This window comes from Echinops telfairi, unplaced genomic scaffold (assembly GCF_000313985.2).
Source record: "Echinops telfairi isolate 266 unplaced genomic scaffold, ASM31398v2 ScPeMD7_9;HRSCAF=40, whole genome shotgun sequence".
In the NCBI taxonomy this organism is placed as follows: domain Eukaryota; kingdom Metazoa; phylum Chordata; class Mammalia; order Afrosoricida; family Tenrecidae; genus Echinops; species Echinops telfairi.
Window position 1 is genome coordinate 22,876,048 of NW_022103906.1, and position 12,515 is coordinate 22,888,562.

Consider the following 12,515-nt stretch of genomic DNA (forward strand, 5'->3'; position numbering starts at 1 on the left):
CAGTGAGGGGCATCATGTCTCATAGTGGGGCTGGCTCTGTGGTCCTCTCTGTGGACTGGCTGCTCTAATTGGGAACATCATCCTCAAGGCCTGGTGGGCCAGGATGTGCTCCAGTCTCTCCTCCTCCCCCATCATCTCCTGTGTGCTCTGATCAGATATATCGTTCTCCCCAAGCTGCAGATTCAATGCCATCCTTTGAAATAACTTCTTCTCGGGGGAGGGGCAGGCATCCACTTAGTATTTGGGGCTGGGGCCAGCCCCCCAGACCTCTCCACTGGCTCCCTACTCAGCGCCAGCATGTTGTCTTCACACCTTGGAGCACTGGGTTGAAGTCTTGACCAGCCTCTTTTAACAAATGCTTTCTCACATACACCAGCCTCTTGACCCCTGCTCCTTTTGAATGACAGGAAGTTAAACGTTGACAAGAAGCTGAATAGTCTCTTCAGAGCTATAGATGCAAAGACGTCAGGCCAGGCTAAAATTGGATTTCACAAAACCACCACCACCAAACACACTGCCATCAAGCCGATTTTGACCCATAGTGACCCTCTCCCACAGAGTAAAACTGCCCCTGTAACTCTTCCCTGGAATAGGTAGTCCTGTCTTCCTCATGAGGTGCGGGGAGGCCAGTGACTTTGAGCTGCTGACCTTGAAGTTAGAAGCCCAACTGATAGTCCCTGTGCCATCAGGGCTCCTCCAAAGTTTGCTTTAAAATGGGGTTTAATTTTGATTGGGGTCCACCACTCAGTCTTGCCCCGTGCCTCAGTTCTGGGACGCCTGACTCAGACATGTCAGGGCACCCCCAGGAGAGGTCAGTAGGGCTCCAGAAGGGAGCAGGAGCTCAGGCCCAGGTTTTGGCTGCTTCAAAAGACCCTCCCTCTCCCCCCTGCACCGCCTACCTCCCCCACAAAAGCACTCCTTTGCAGAGTTTTAGATTCTAACAGGAAAAACTTCAAGTTAAACTCACAATGTGCATCTACAAAGAAAACATTTTATCTACAGAGATAAGCAGTGAGTAAATATTTTTAAGAGATAGTATCTTCCCAAACATTGTCATCCCTGCTTCTGAGATCAGCCAGACACTAGACTGGCAGAAAACACCTTAGACTCCTTATCAGAATAAGAGCCATGGTCACCTGACCTCCTTCTGAGAGGGGGAATCCCTTCCGCAGCTTCTCCCCACTGCCCACACAGTGGGAGAAGTGGCCCTGTGGGTTTTCAAGATTGTAACTAGCTCTTGACTGGAGTCTAAAGCCCTGTTTTTTTCCCTAGCAATGGGTGGTAGTTTCAAACTGCTGACCTTGAAGTTAGCAGCCCTACAAGAAACCACTTCAGTGGCCCCTCCAGTGAGGCTCTCTCTCTCTCTAAGCCTTTCTTTCCATGTTGAAAAGAGCGAGCCTCATTCCAAACACAGTGGATGTCAACTCGTGGCCACCCCCTAGGATTGTCAATGGTTATAAACTCATAGAGTGTCTCGCTCTTTACGGAACTAGGAGGCCTGTCTTTCTCCCATGGAGCGGCGGGTGGTTTCGAACTCCCTACCTTCAGTTAGCAGCCCAGCGTGTCACCAGGACACCACCAGGGTTTGCAAACCCACAGGGCAGTTCTACTCTGTCCTAGGGGGTCGCTATGAGTCAGCATCGACTTGATGGCACTGAGTGCGGTGAGTTTTGGTAATCTCAGAGAGCAGATCACCAGACGTGCTTCTGAGGATTCTGAGTGGGCTGGAACCTCCAACCCTTTGATGAGCAGCCAACTGTATTGAAACCCCCCCTCCCACCCCCCAGGGACTTCTCTTTCAGAAAGCTCATCCCCATCTGAAGGCAAGAGCTGCTTTGCTTTAACTTCAGCTCATTCTTTCTAGTACAGCCCGCAGGAACTCCGGGAACAAATCTGGCTTCTCTCCTTCTTGGCTGTCCATCAAATGCTTGCACACAGATGTCGGATCCCCCACCTCTTCCTCCTCTGGGCCGCCAGCCATGGCTTCCATACCTCCTGAGGACCTAGGCTGAGCAGAGCCCCACTCCTGTCCCATAGTCGTTGGGCCTCTCGTATTCTCTTGGATTCCGAGCCCTTCCTCCCATGTCTCCCGGGCTCACTTCCTACAGCACCCACCAGAGACACGCTGTGACCCGTGCTGGCCACCGAGCTTCCTCGGGGGCTCTGTTTCCCGAGTGCCGACTCGCAGGCTTTGTGTCCATTCTAGTCCTCTGTTTGTCTCAGGAGGGAAGGTCTCCCCCCAACCCCCCGCCCCACCAACAAAGCACTTCTTAAAGTCTTTATTTTTAAATTAAAAAGAAATTTAATACAAGACAATCTTATTGGGGGCTCTTACAGCTCTTATAACAATCCATACAATTGTACCAGGCACATTTGTACATATGCTGCCATCATTAGTTTCTACACATTTACTTTTTAGTTGAGCCCTTGGTATCAGCTCCTCTTTTTTCCCCTCCCTTCCCCCACCCCACCTCGTGACCCCTTGATAAATTATAAATTCTTATTATTTTCATATCTCTTTCTCCCTTCCCCCATGGTTCCTGTTGTTCGTCCCCCAGGTGGGTGGGGCTATGTGTCCATCATTGTGATTGGTTCCCCCTTCCTTCCCTCCTCTCCCTACCTTCCCCCCACCCTCCTGGTATTGCTGCTCCCAAATCTGTTCCTAGATTCCATGTGTCAGGAGCTCTTATCTCTCGCTCTTTTTTATCGTTTTATTGGGGGCTCATACAACTCTTATCACAATCCATACATACATCAATTGTGTAAAGCACATTTGTACATTCATTGCCCTCATCATTCTCAAAACATTTCCTCTCCACTTAAGCCCCTGGCATCAGGTCCTCATTTTCCCCCCTCCCTCCCCGCTTCCCCCTCCCTCATGAACCCCTGATAATTTATAAATTATTATTTTGTCATATCTTAGTTCGTTTGCAGCTACCTGGGTGGTGGGCTCAGAATACCTCTCTGGCAGCTGGTGGCTCTGAGGAGGCTCTGCAAGGGTGGGGAGCAGAGGACAGTGGGGGAGAATGTGGTGCTGCCTGCCTGGAAGCCGCTCTTTGCCCTAAGCTCCAGGGAGCTCCCCATTCAGATCTGCCCCCCAAATATGTTCCCCCTGGGCGCCCCTCAAGCATCCCTCCCAGCAGGCTAAGTCTAGGGACCAGCTTGGCCAGAGGGGACTTTTAGCAAAGGTTTTAGTACCACCCCCACCCACGACCCCTTCTTCAGGGGAATGAACCCGAGAGCAACCCTGGGCAGGGAGGTCGAGGACGAGCACAGGGGAGGGAAGAAAAGAAATGGCACCCAGTATTTATTGTTTGGTTTTAATATTGATCCGAAAGCCTAGCTTCATTTCAAATATAAACATTCTGGCTATATTTCAAATATTGATATCTAAGTTTCAAATACAGGTGAGCCCGTGAGAGTAACCAGGTGACAGTTGTGCCATCAGCCAAGTCTGTGCTAGGCTGCAGCCTCATGCTCCTCATTCATCTTTTCCTTCCTCCCAGAAAGCGAGGTTCTCTGAGCACTGCAGTGGACCAGGGCCTCCCTCTTTGGGAGGAAAGAGGTACATGAATTCACACTACAGTGTCAATGGCTAGATGTCCCCCCCCCCCATCCCCCACCCCAAATTTACTCCAATCAGGCATATTTCCATCCCAAAAGAGAGCCTAGGGCATAGGCAATGCTTTATCTAAAGGCCTGGACTACTCAACTCACAGTGCAATTTCAGGAATGAGGGGTGGTGGGTCGGGATTGTTTAAGCAGCGGTTCCCAACCTGTGGGTTCGGGACCCCCAGAAGGGGGTCGAATGACCCTTTCACAGGGGTCACTTGATTCATCACAGTAGCAAAATGACACTGATGAAGTAGCAACAAAAATAATTTTATGGTTGGGAGGTCGCTACAACATGAGGAACTGTATGAAAGGGTCACCGCGCTAGGAAGGCTGAGAACCACCGGGTTAAGGGAAGAACAAGAGGCTGGACAACAGTTTTCTCAGCCCCTAAAGTAGGCGGAGAGATTTGTTCACATTCCTGGTAAAAACGTTCCTGAAAAGCTATGCATAAATAATGTGCTTATTGGTCCAATCCTGCTTTTAAGGCATTGACCAAGTTTGCCTAAGAATGTATGCGCTCTTTGGGAACTAAATATTGATGCTAGGAAAAACAAAGCAAAACAAAGCCAACGCAGGGCCGCAGTGTCCCTGGTCTCCAAGACTTCCACTCTTTACAGCAGTAGAAAGCCCCGCCTCCTCCCAAGGAGCTGGCTGGTGGTTTGAACTGCTGACCTCACAGTTAGCAGCCTACCTCGTAAGCACTATGCCACCAGGGCTCTTGTTAGGTTTCTCGGGTGGGAAAGAATTTGCGCTGAAGTCTAGTTTGTGATCCAGGTGGGTTTTGATGACGGATAGCAGTTTCAGGCGTTACAGTGACTGAACACAAGCACCCTCATGACACTGCACACCCACGTGGTGTCCGGAGGGGGGTGTGGGAGAGAGGGAGAGAGAGGGGGAGGGGGAGGGAGAGGGAGAAGGGGAGGGAGAGGGAGAGGGAGAGGGACCTCAGAGCAGCAGCTGGAAAGGCGAAGGTGGTTTCCCGGTTCAGGCTTTTTTAGTGCCTTCAGCTGGGAGGCGTGGTCGATGGTGCTGGCTGGCCCCATTGGCTGAATTAAGCCCACCTGGCCTATCCAGGTGTACCGCCCCCCTTGCTTGTGGGGGGGGGGGGGGGGGCCCTAAATTGGCGCCTGTCCTTTAGCTTTTATGGGATTCCAATTCCCTGTCGGAGCCCCAAGGCATGGAGAGGAGCAACTCCCTATCCGGCTACCTAACACTCCCATTAATGATAGTTATTATTGATATCTACTATTATTATTGTTACTATCACTCCCTGTTAATGACAGTGAATACGTTCCCACTGTTGGCAACAAGCCAGGCCCCGTCCCCAACTGTGATCACCGCTCTATTCCTCACACACCAAGGGGCCCTGGTGGTGTCCCCACTTTACAAAGGAGGAAACTGAGGCACAGAGAGCCTTAGTAGCTCAGAGGCCGTCACCTGGCTGCTGCTGAGAGCAGGCGTCTCAGGCTTCTCCCAAGCTCTGACCTGGGGAACCCACCTCCCTCTCTCTGCAGCGGCCTTGAAGTTTTGTACCCAGAGCTCGGGAACATCAGCTGCAGGTATGTCCCCGACTGCAGCAACTACAGACAGAAGATCACCTACTGGCTCCAGCCCATCGTCAGGTTCCAGGGAGCCTTAGAGGTGAGCGAGCGAGGTCGTGGGGTCCTGCTCTCCCTCAGAGCTCGGCGCTTGCTCATCTGGGGGACTTGACCCGCCCGCAGAGCCATCTGCAAAGGGTCTGGTAGTGGCAGATGGCTGGGGCACAACCTGTACCTATGAGGTGGTTCCACGGAGTGTTGTGTGTTGGGGGGTAGGGAGTGGAGCCTGCACACCGGGAGCTGTGTGGGTTCTCTGGGCCCTCCCTGCTCTGAGCCTGCTGGGCTGAACGCCTGAGGCCCGGGCTGGTGTGTGCTTGGGAGTCCACTGAGGAGAGAAGCCTGGGGCAATGAGGGAGTCCTTTCTCCAAGGTGCCAGGGGGCTGGGCTCTATGAAAGAGCTTCCCCTTGATAAGCAGAGGTCAGGCATCTCCCTTGACCCCTGTCATCGCATGGTTAAAGATGCTCTTCTTTGGCCCACAGTTTTTAAAAATAGATGGAGGCATTTTGGAAATTGGAAGTGACTCTTTATGATATTGGGAAATGATCAGTACCACGTTGCTCCGGAAGCTTCCTTTTGCTGTGTGTGCTTGATGGGGGCGGGGGAGCCCTGGTGGTGTAGTGGTTTTGTGTTGGTCTGCGATCCACATGTTCAGCAGTTCGAAACCACCCACTGCTCTGCGGGAGAAAGACTGGGTTCTCTATTCCTGTAAACAGCTACAGTCTCAGAAACCTACTGTGTGTGTTGGAGGTCATTAAGGGCAGTGGGAGTGGGAAGCGGGGTCACTGCTGCCGCCCTCAGTAGCCAGACTATGTTTGGGGGCAGCGACTCCAGCTTCTTCATTGTCATCGGCTTGTAGGGCCAGACTGAGCCCTCAGAGTGTCGTGGGTGGAGGGCGACTTCTTGCTTTCTGCTGTCTTTTAGCGTGCAGTGTCAATGTCAGCCTAGCACCAGGGCACAAGGGCGACAAACTCACTGCCATCGAGGGGATATACTGACTGATGGTGACCTTCTGGGACAGGGTAGAAATGCCCGTTGGGGTTTCTGAGAGTGCCACTCTTCCCCGGGGTAGAACGCCCGTCTTTCTTTTGCGGAGTGGCGGGTACTTTGGGGCTACCAGGGCTCCTCTTGTTGAGGGATAAGCTTTCCAAAACAGACACCGGCCTTCTAGGAATTAGAAATGACACTTTCTGGTCCTGGGAAGTGATGACAAACGCACTGCCATCGAGTGCATTCCAATTCCCGGCCATCCTACAGGACGGAGTGGAACTGCGCCTGTGGGCTTCGGAGGCTCTGACTCTTGATGGGAACAGGCAGGAGTCCTGGTGTTGCAGTGGGTCAGCCCTACAACAAGATCAGCTAACCGCAAGACCAGCAGTTCGAAACCCATTATGAAGAGAAACCCACGCTGTAGGGTCGACTAGGAGTTGGAATCAATGGCAGCGGGTTTGTTTTTATGGGGAAGGGGGAACAGACAGCCTCTCTTTCTCATGTAGAACCATTGGTGGATTCGAACTGCTGACCTCGTGGTTAGCCGCTCAGTGAGTAACTCACTATGCCACCAGGGCTCCTTGGGAAAGGATTCATGCCATGTTACCTTATTTCTTTCTTGAACTGATTTGTACTGTTAGAGAGTAAGTGAACTGTGGTTATGTCTCAAAATCTGAGAGGTTGATTTTTATGACATTTTGTTAGTTTGTGAATCCTGCTGATGCTATTGGACTGCTAATTGCAAGGTTGGGGGTTCAAACTCACAGCTGCTTCTTAGGAGAAAGATGAGGCTGTCTGCTCGCATAAAGATTTACAGGCTGGATTGAATTTATGTGAATGGTGGTGGAATAATTGGAAAGGGATATCAACAGTGCTTATACAACACGAAGAGCATCTTCGATGGCACTGAATCACACAGGTAGAAGGTCGTGGAGTTGGGGGGTGTTTTGTTGAGTACCCTTTAGCCACAATTAGGGAAAAAATTACACGAACAACAATCAGTACAAAAAGAACGTGTTCTAGAATTGACTGTGGTGACAATTGTACAACTCATGTTGATATGGTTAAACTATTGCTTTGTATGACATGTGATGAAGTGCTGAATAAAAATGTATTTAAAAAAAGATTCTCAGCCTTAGAAACCCTATACAGGGCCACTAGGAACCGGTATCTAGTCAATAGCAGTGTTGGGGCGGGGAGGGGCAGACAGGGAGGAAGACTGCTGGTCTATAGTGTTTGCAACAATGACTAACTTCCTTTTCTCTGGGAAGTCTAGTCTAGTAAGCAAGCCTGGACCCCCTCTGGGTCTCATCTCTCCCTGGACACACACACACACTCACACACACACACACACACACATACACACACACACGCTCACACACACTCACATACATATATGCTCTCACACACACATACTTACACAACCACACACATGCACGTGGCAGCCCTTCTCCCTGGAGCCCTTTGGGCTGAGTCACACCTGTGGACAGCTAAGAGGAAGGAAAGGCTGCTAGGGTGATTACCCTGGGGATGGAAGGTGGAGGGCGGGTCCCCGGGATAGGGCAGGGACCCAGTGCCTGACGCAAAGATTCTATGTTACCCGCATGGCACAGGGCTCTCTGCTTCATTTGTGAGATGAGGGGGTTGGACCAGGTGCCCTTCTAATCCCAGGATTCTTCCAAGGGAGAGTTAGTTGTCAGCAAGGGCCCTCAGCCCACTCTCCGTTTGCTGATATTGCCACAGATGTCCACTAGATGGCGGTGTAGACTTTTCTGAGTACTGGGCGCTGAGCCTACAGGGATTTGCAGCTGTCTTCAGACTGTAGGCAGGACTGTAGTTGATACAACTTCAACCTTTTCTCCATTTATCATAATGTCCCCCGTTGATCCAATTGTGAGGATTTGGGTCTTCCTTACATTGAGTTGCAATCCATACTGAAGGCTGCCATCCTTGCTCTTCATCAGCAAGTGCTCCAAGTCCTCCTCACATTCAGCAAGCAAGGTTGTGTTATCTGCATCCTGCAGATTGTTAATAAGTCTTCCTGCAATCCTGACGCCACACTCTTCTTAATATAATCCAGCTTCTCTGATGACTTTCTCAGCAGGGAAACTGAAGAGGTATGGTGAGAGGTACAACCCTGACGCACATCTTTCCTGATTTTAATCCATGCAGGATTCCCTTGTTCTGCCTCTTGATGCTCGCACAAGTCCCAAATTTGCACAATGAAGTGTTCTGGAATTCCCGTTCTTCTCAAGGTTGCCCCCAGTTTGTGATGGTCCCCACAGTCACATGCCCTGTCATAGTCAATGAAACACAAGTAAACATCTCTCTGGTATCCTCTGCTTTGAACCCAGATGCATCTGGCATCAGCGATGACATCCCTTGTTCCACACCCTCCTCTGCATCTGAATCTGAATCGGGCCTGAACTTTCGACAGAACCTTAGGTGATGGAAATGCAACTGACCTTTGAGGGAGCAGGTTCCATGTTTTGGTTTTGACTACTGTTGTTGATACCAAGACCCAAACTAAGCTCACTGCTGACTCCTAGAGACCCTGGGGCTTTCCAAGACGTAACCCTTCATGGGAATAGAAGGCCCAGTCTCTCTCCGGGGAGGAGCTGCTGCTGGTTTCAAACTCCCAACCATGGGGATCTCAGGCTAATGCATAACTGCGACACCATCAGGGCTCCTTAGCGTGTGTGTGTCTTTGCAAACTGGGCAGTGTCCAGGAGTGCCGTTTGGTGCCATCTGGTGCATTGTCATTGGCCTCTAAGCCCCCTCACTGCTGTTGGGTTCATTCTGACTCCTCTTACTCCACTCACTGCCCTCGAGCCGGGCGGCTCATGGCGACCCGGTAACACGGGGCGGGACCTTCCCGGTCAGTCTCTAAGATGGAAACTCTTTTAAAAAATAATTTTATGGAGTGCTCGTACAACCCTTATCACAATCCAGCCATCATCCATCGTGTCAAGCTTATTTGTACATTTGTTGCCATCATCATTCTTAAAACATTTTCTTTCTACTTGAGCCATTGATATCAGCTCCTCGTTTTTCCCCTCCCTCCCCCACGAACCCTTGATAAGTTATAATTTTTTTTCATGTCTCACACTGTCTGATGTCTCCCTTCACCTACATTTCTGTTGTCCATCCCCCAGGGAGGGGGTTCTATGTAGATCCTTATGATCAGTTCCCCCTTTCTCCCACCTTCCTCTTCCCCTCCTGGTATCTCTACTCTCATTATTGGTCCTGAAGGGTTTATATGTCCTGGATTCCCTGTGTTTCCAGCTCTGATCTGTACCAGTGTACATGCTCTGGTCTAGCCAGATTTGTAAGCTAGAATTGGGATCATGATAGTGGTGGGGTGGGGGTGGGGCAAAGCATTAAAGAGGAAAGTTGTATGTTTCATCGGTGTTATACTGCACCCTGACTGGCTTGTCTCCTCCCCATGACCCTTCTGTAAGGGAATATCCAGTTGCCTACAGATGGGCTTTGGGTCTCCACTCTGCACCCCGCCCCCCATTCACATTGATATGATTTTTTTGTTCTTTGATGCCTGTTACCTGCTCCTAACAACACTTCGTGATCACACAGGCTGTGTGCTTCTTCCATGTAGGCTTTGTTGCTTCGAGACTGGAACTCTTGATGGGAGTAGAAAGCCCTGTCCTCCCTCTGAGCAGCTGGTGGTTTCGAACTGCTGAGCTGTGGTTAAGAGCCCAACTTGTAACCACTATGCCATGAGGGCTCCCGATTCTGACTCATAGTGACCCTGTATAGGGTTTCCAAGGTTGTAGATCTTTACTGGAACAGACCATCTCATCTTCCCCTGAGTAGAGGCTGGTGGGTTTGAACCCCCAACCTGACAGTTCTTTACGGATACCATGTATTAGAAGTCACTTTGTCCTGGCTACTATGCTTGTGCCGTGTTATTTAATTTTATTGTTGAGTCTGAAAGCTAAGTATTTTGTGAATTGAGACGTCTCTGGGTGGAGAGGGACGTGGAGAGGGACGAAAGACAAACGCTCACTGGCTTCCGCTAAGAGAAAAAGGCACTAGAGATTATGGACTCACAAAACTGCCGAGGCCAGGCTAGCTTCAGGCATTGCTGCACCAAGGGGCTCACACAGTGTCTTTGGGAACTGCTTCTGTCTCTTGACTGCATTCTTCTTGCTTGGTTTTGTTTGCAGACCGTCCCTTTCCTTAGGGTGGTGAAGATGGTCCCCTGTGGTTTCAGGCTTGCGTGTCCCCAGTGTATCAGTTGCAGGGGAAACAGCTTGGTCCTTTCCCACCCTGAAGTCTTCCACTTTGTGTCCTCCTTGAGTTGAATACCCGACCTTGAACCAAACAGTGACCCTGATGGCCAAGCCTGGGCAACTCCACTTAACACATACGAGCCGAGAGCTGAAGAGGAGAGTTCTTGCAATGTGGTCAAGGTGCCATTTATCCGAAAAAGAGGGGAAGACGCTGGCTGGGAAAACAAGAGACGTTCCTAGTGAGTAGTTTGACCAAATGCATAACTGATATGTGGCAGAACCAGGGTTCAAACCTAGGTCTGCCCAACTCCAAAGCCTTGGCCACTAGACCACTGGCGGGGACCCTAAAGACAGACAGAGTGGGTGAGGGCATAGTCAGGTTGGGCCTGGCCAAGGGAAGCTGGCCTCCCATGGCTGGAAGGAGAGGAGAGGGCAGCGTGGACGGAGGGCAGTGTGTAATGAAGGGGGAGACAGTGAGAAGTTGGGCCAGTGATGGTGAGAACCGGCAAGGTGCCTGGAGCTTCCCCCAAAGATTAAAGGGAATGTCACCTGGAGAGGGTGATTGGTTACACTGGAGAGGACTCGGATGACGTCTGAGACAGGGCCCCGTGGAAACGGCTGTGGAGGGGGGCAGAGTCGTCAGGGGCAAAGAAGGGGATGAAGGCATTTCCTCTGGGCCTGGGGCCTGATGGACTAGAGAGAGTCTGGGGTAGTGCCTGCTTCAAAGCTGATGAAGCAATACCGAAACTGCTAGGCTGCTGGTAGCCATGCCCAGGGAACCCCCGCCACCTCCCCACCCCCCCAAGCCTTGCTGCCCTGGAAGGCAGTGTACAGCAAGGATAGAGCCCCGGGGAGATTGGGCTGGGCCGGGGGCACTCTGGCTGGCCCTGCCTGTCCAGCACCACCGGGTACGACCACTGTCTTCCGGCTGCACACCTGTGCTTGTCTCTATGGGGACACAGCCCGTATCAAAATCCTTCCTCCTCCAGGAAGCCTTCCCTGACCCCTCCTCTCTGAGTCCTACTCCCACCCTGAATCGATCTCTTCTTCCTCTGAGCTTAATGCTACTGTACTTTCTAGAGCGGATCCTGGTGGTGTAGTGACGTATGTGTTGAGCTGCTAATTGTAGGGTCAGCGGTTCAAAACCACTAGCTTCTCTCTCTCTCTCTCCCCCTCTCCGAGAAAGACAGGGCTTTCTACTCTGGTAAAGCTGAGAGTCTCAGAAACCCAGGGGGGCAGTTCGACCCTGTGCTAGGGGTCACTGTGCAGCAGCATCCGAGGGAGGGCAGTGCTTTGGTTTGGAGGTGGCATCTGGACTCCGTGCTTCCTGTATTCTGTCTTGTACTCTCATTGATTGTTCATTCCTCGGTGTGGACAAGGCCAGGTGTTCCTCTGAACAACCATGGCCTTGGCCGGTGGACATGGCCACCTGCTGTTGGCTGATGAGGTAGCTGGGCGAATGAGTGGACGAGGGAGGCCTGGAGAGAGAACGGCAGGCGGAGTCAGAATGACGCTCTGCTTAAGATCAACTGTTTGCCCTTAGAGTTTGGCGTGCCCTTTGCACTGCGGGACATTTGATGGAAAACTGCTGAGCGAAGTGGACACTCTGGACAGCAGTACTCTCTCCTCCCCACAGGGTGGAGGTGACTCAGAGGTGTGAGACACACACACACACACACACACACACACACACACACACACACACACACAGGTTCAGAAGAAGGCAGGGGAGTGCAGGAAAAGGAGGCTGGTTCCTGTGCTGAGAATCGCCGGGAGCTGGGTGCTGAGCGTGTTGAAGTTGGAGGAGGCTTTCTACTTTGATAAACACTAAGAGGCAAACATTTTCAAATGCATCCTGTTCTCAAGGCGAAGAAAAACTGCGAAAGACCCCTGAGAAGCGTCCTGACAGGAGCGTATTCTTAGCCTTCAATGTAACCAGCTGGAATCCCTTTGAAGTGCAGAAATGGCTATTAAGTGGCGAATGTGCATGGTATTAGAGGGCTGGAACAAAAGGCTCCCTTCCCACCCGCCTACCTGCTGTCCCCAGGTTTCCAGTTAGGCTCC

At 51.3% G+C, this 12,515-nt stretch overlaps 1 protein-coding gene across 1 annotated transcript in view; it reads left to right on the forward strand.

Annotated features, from left to right (window-relative positions):
• Positions 1 to 12,515, forward strand: part of PEBP4 (phosphatidylethanolamine binding protein 4) — a 308,133-nt gene that overhangs the window by 4,996 nt on the left and 290,622 nt on the right. The window contains 1 exon segment of the mRNA XM_004718169.2: positions 5,130 to 5,256. Coding sequence (XP_004718226.1) covers positions 5,130 to 5,256 — 127 coding nt within the window.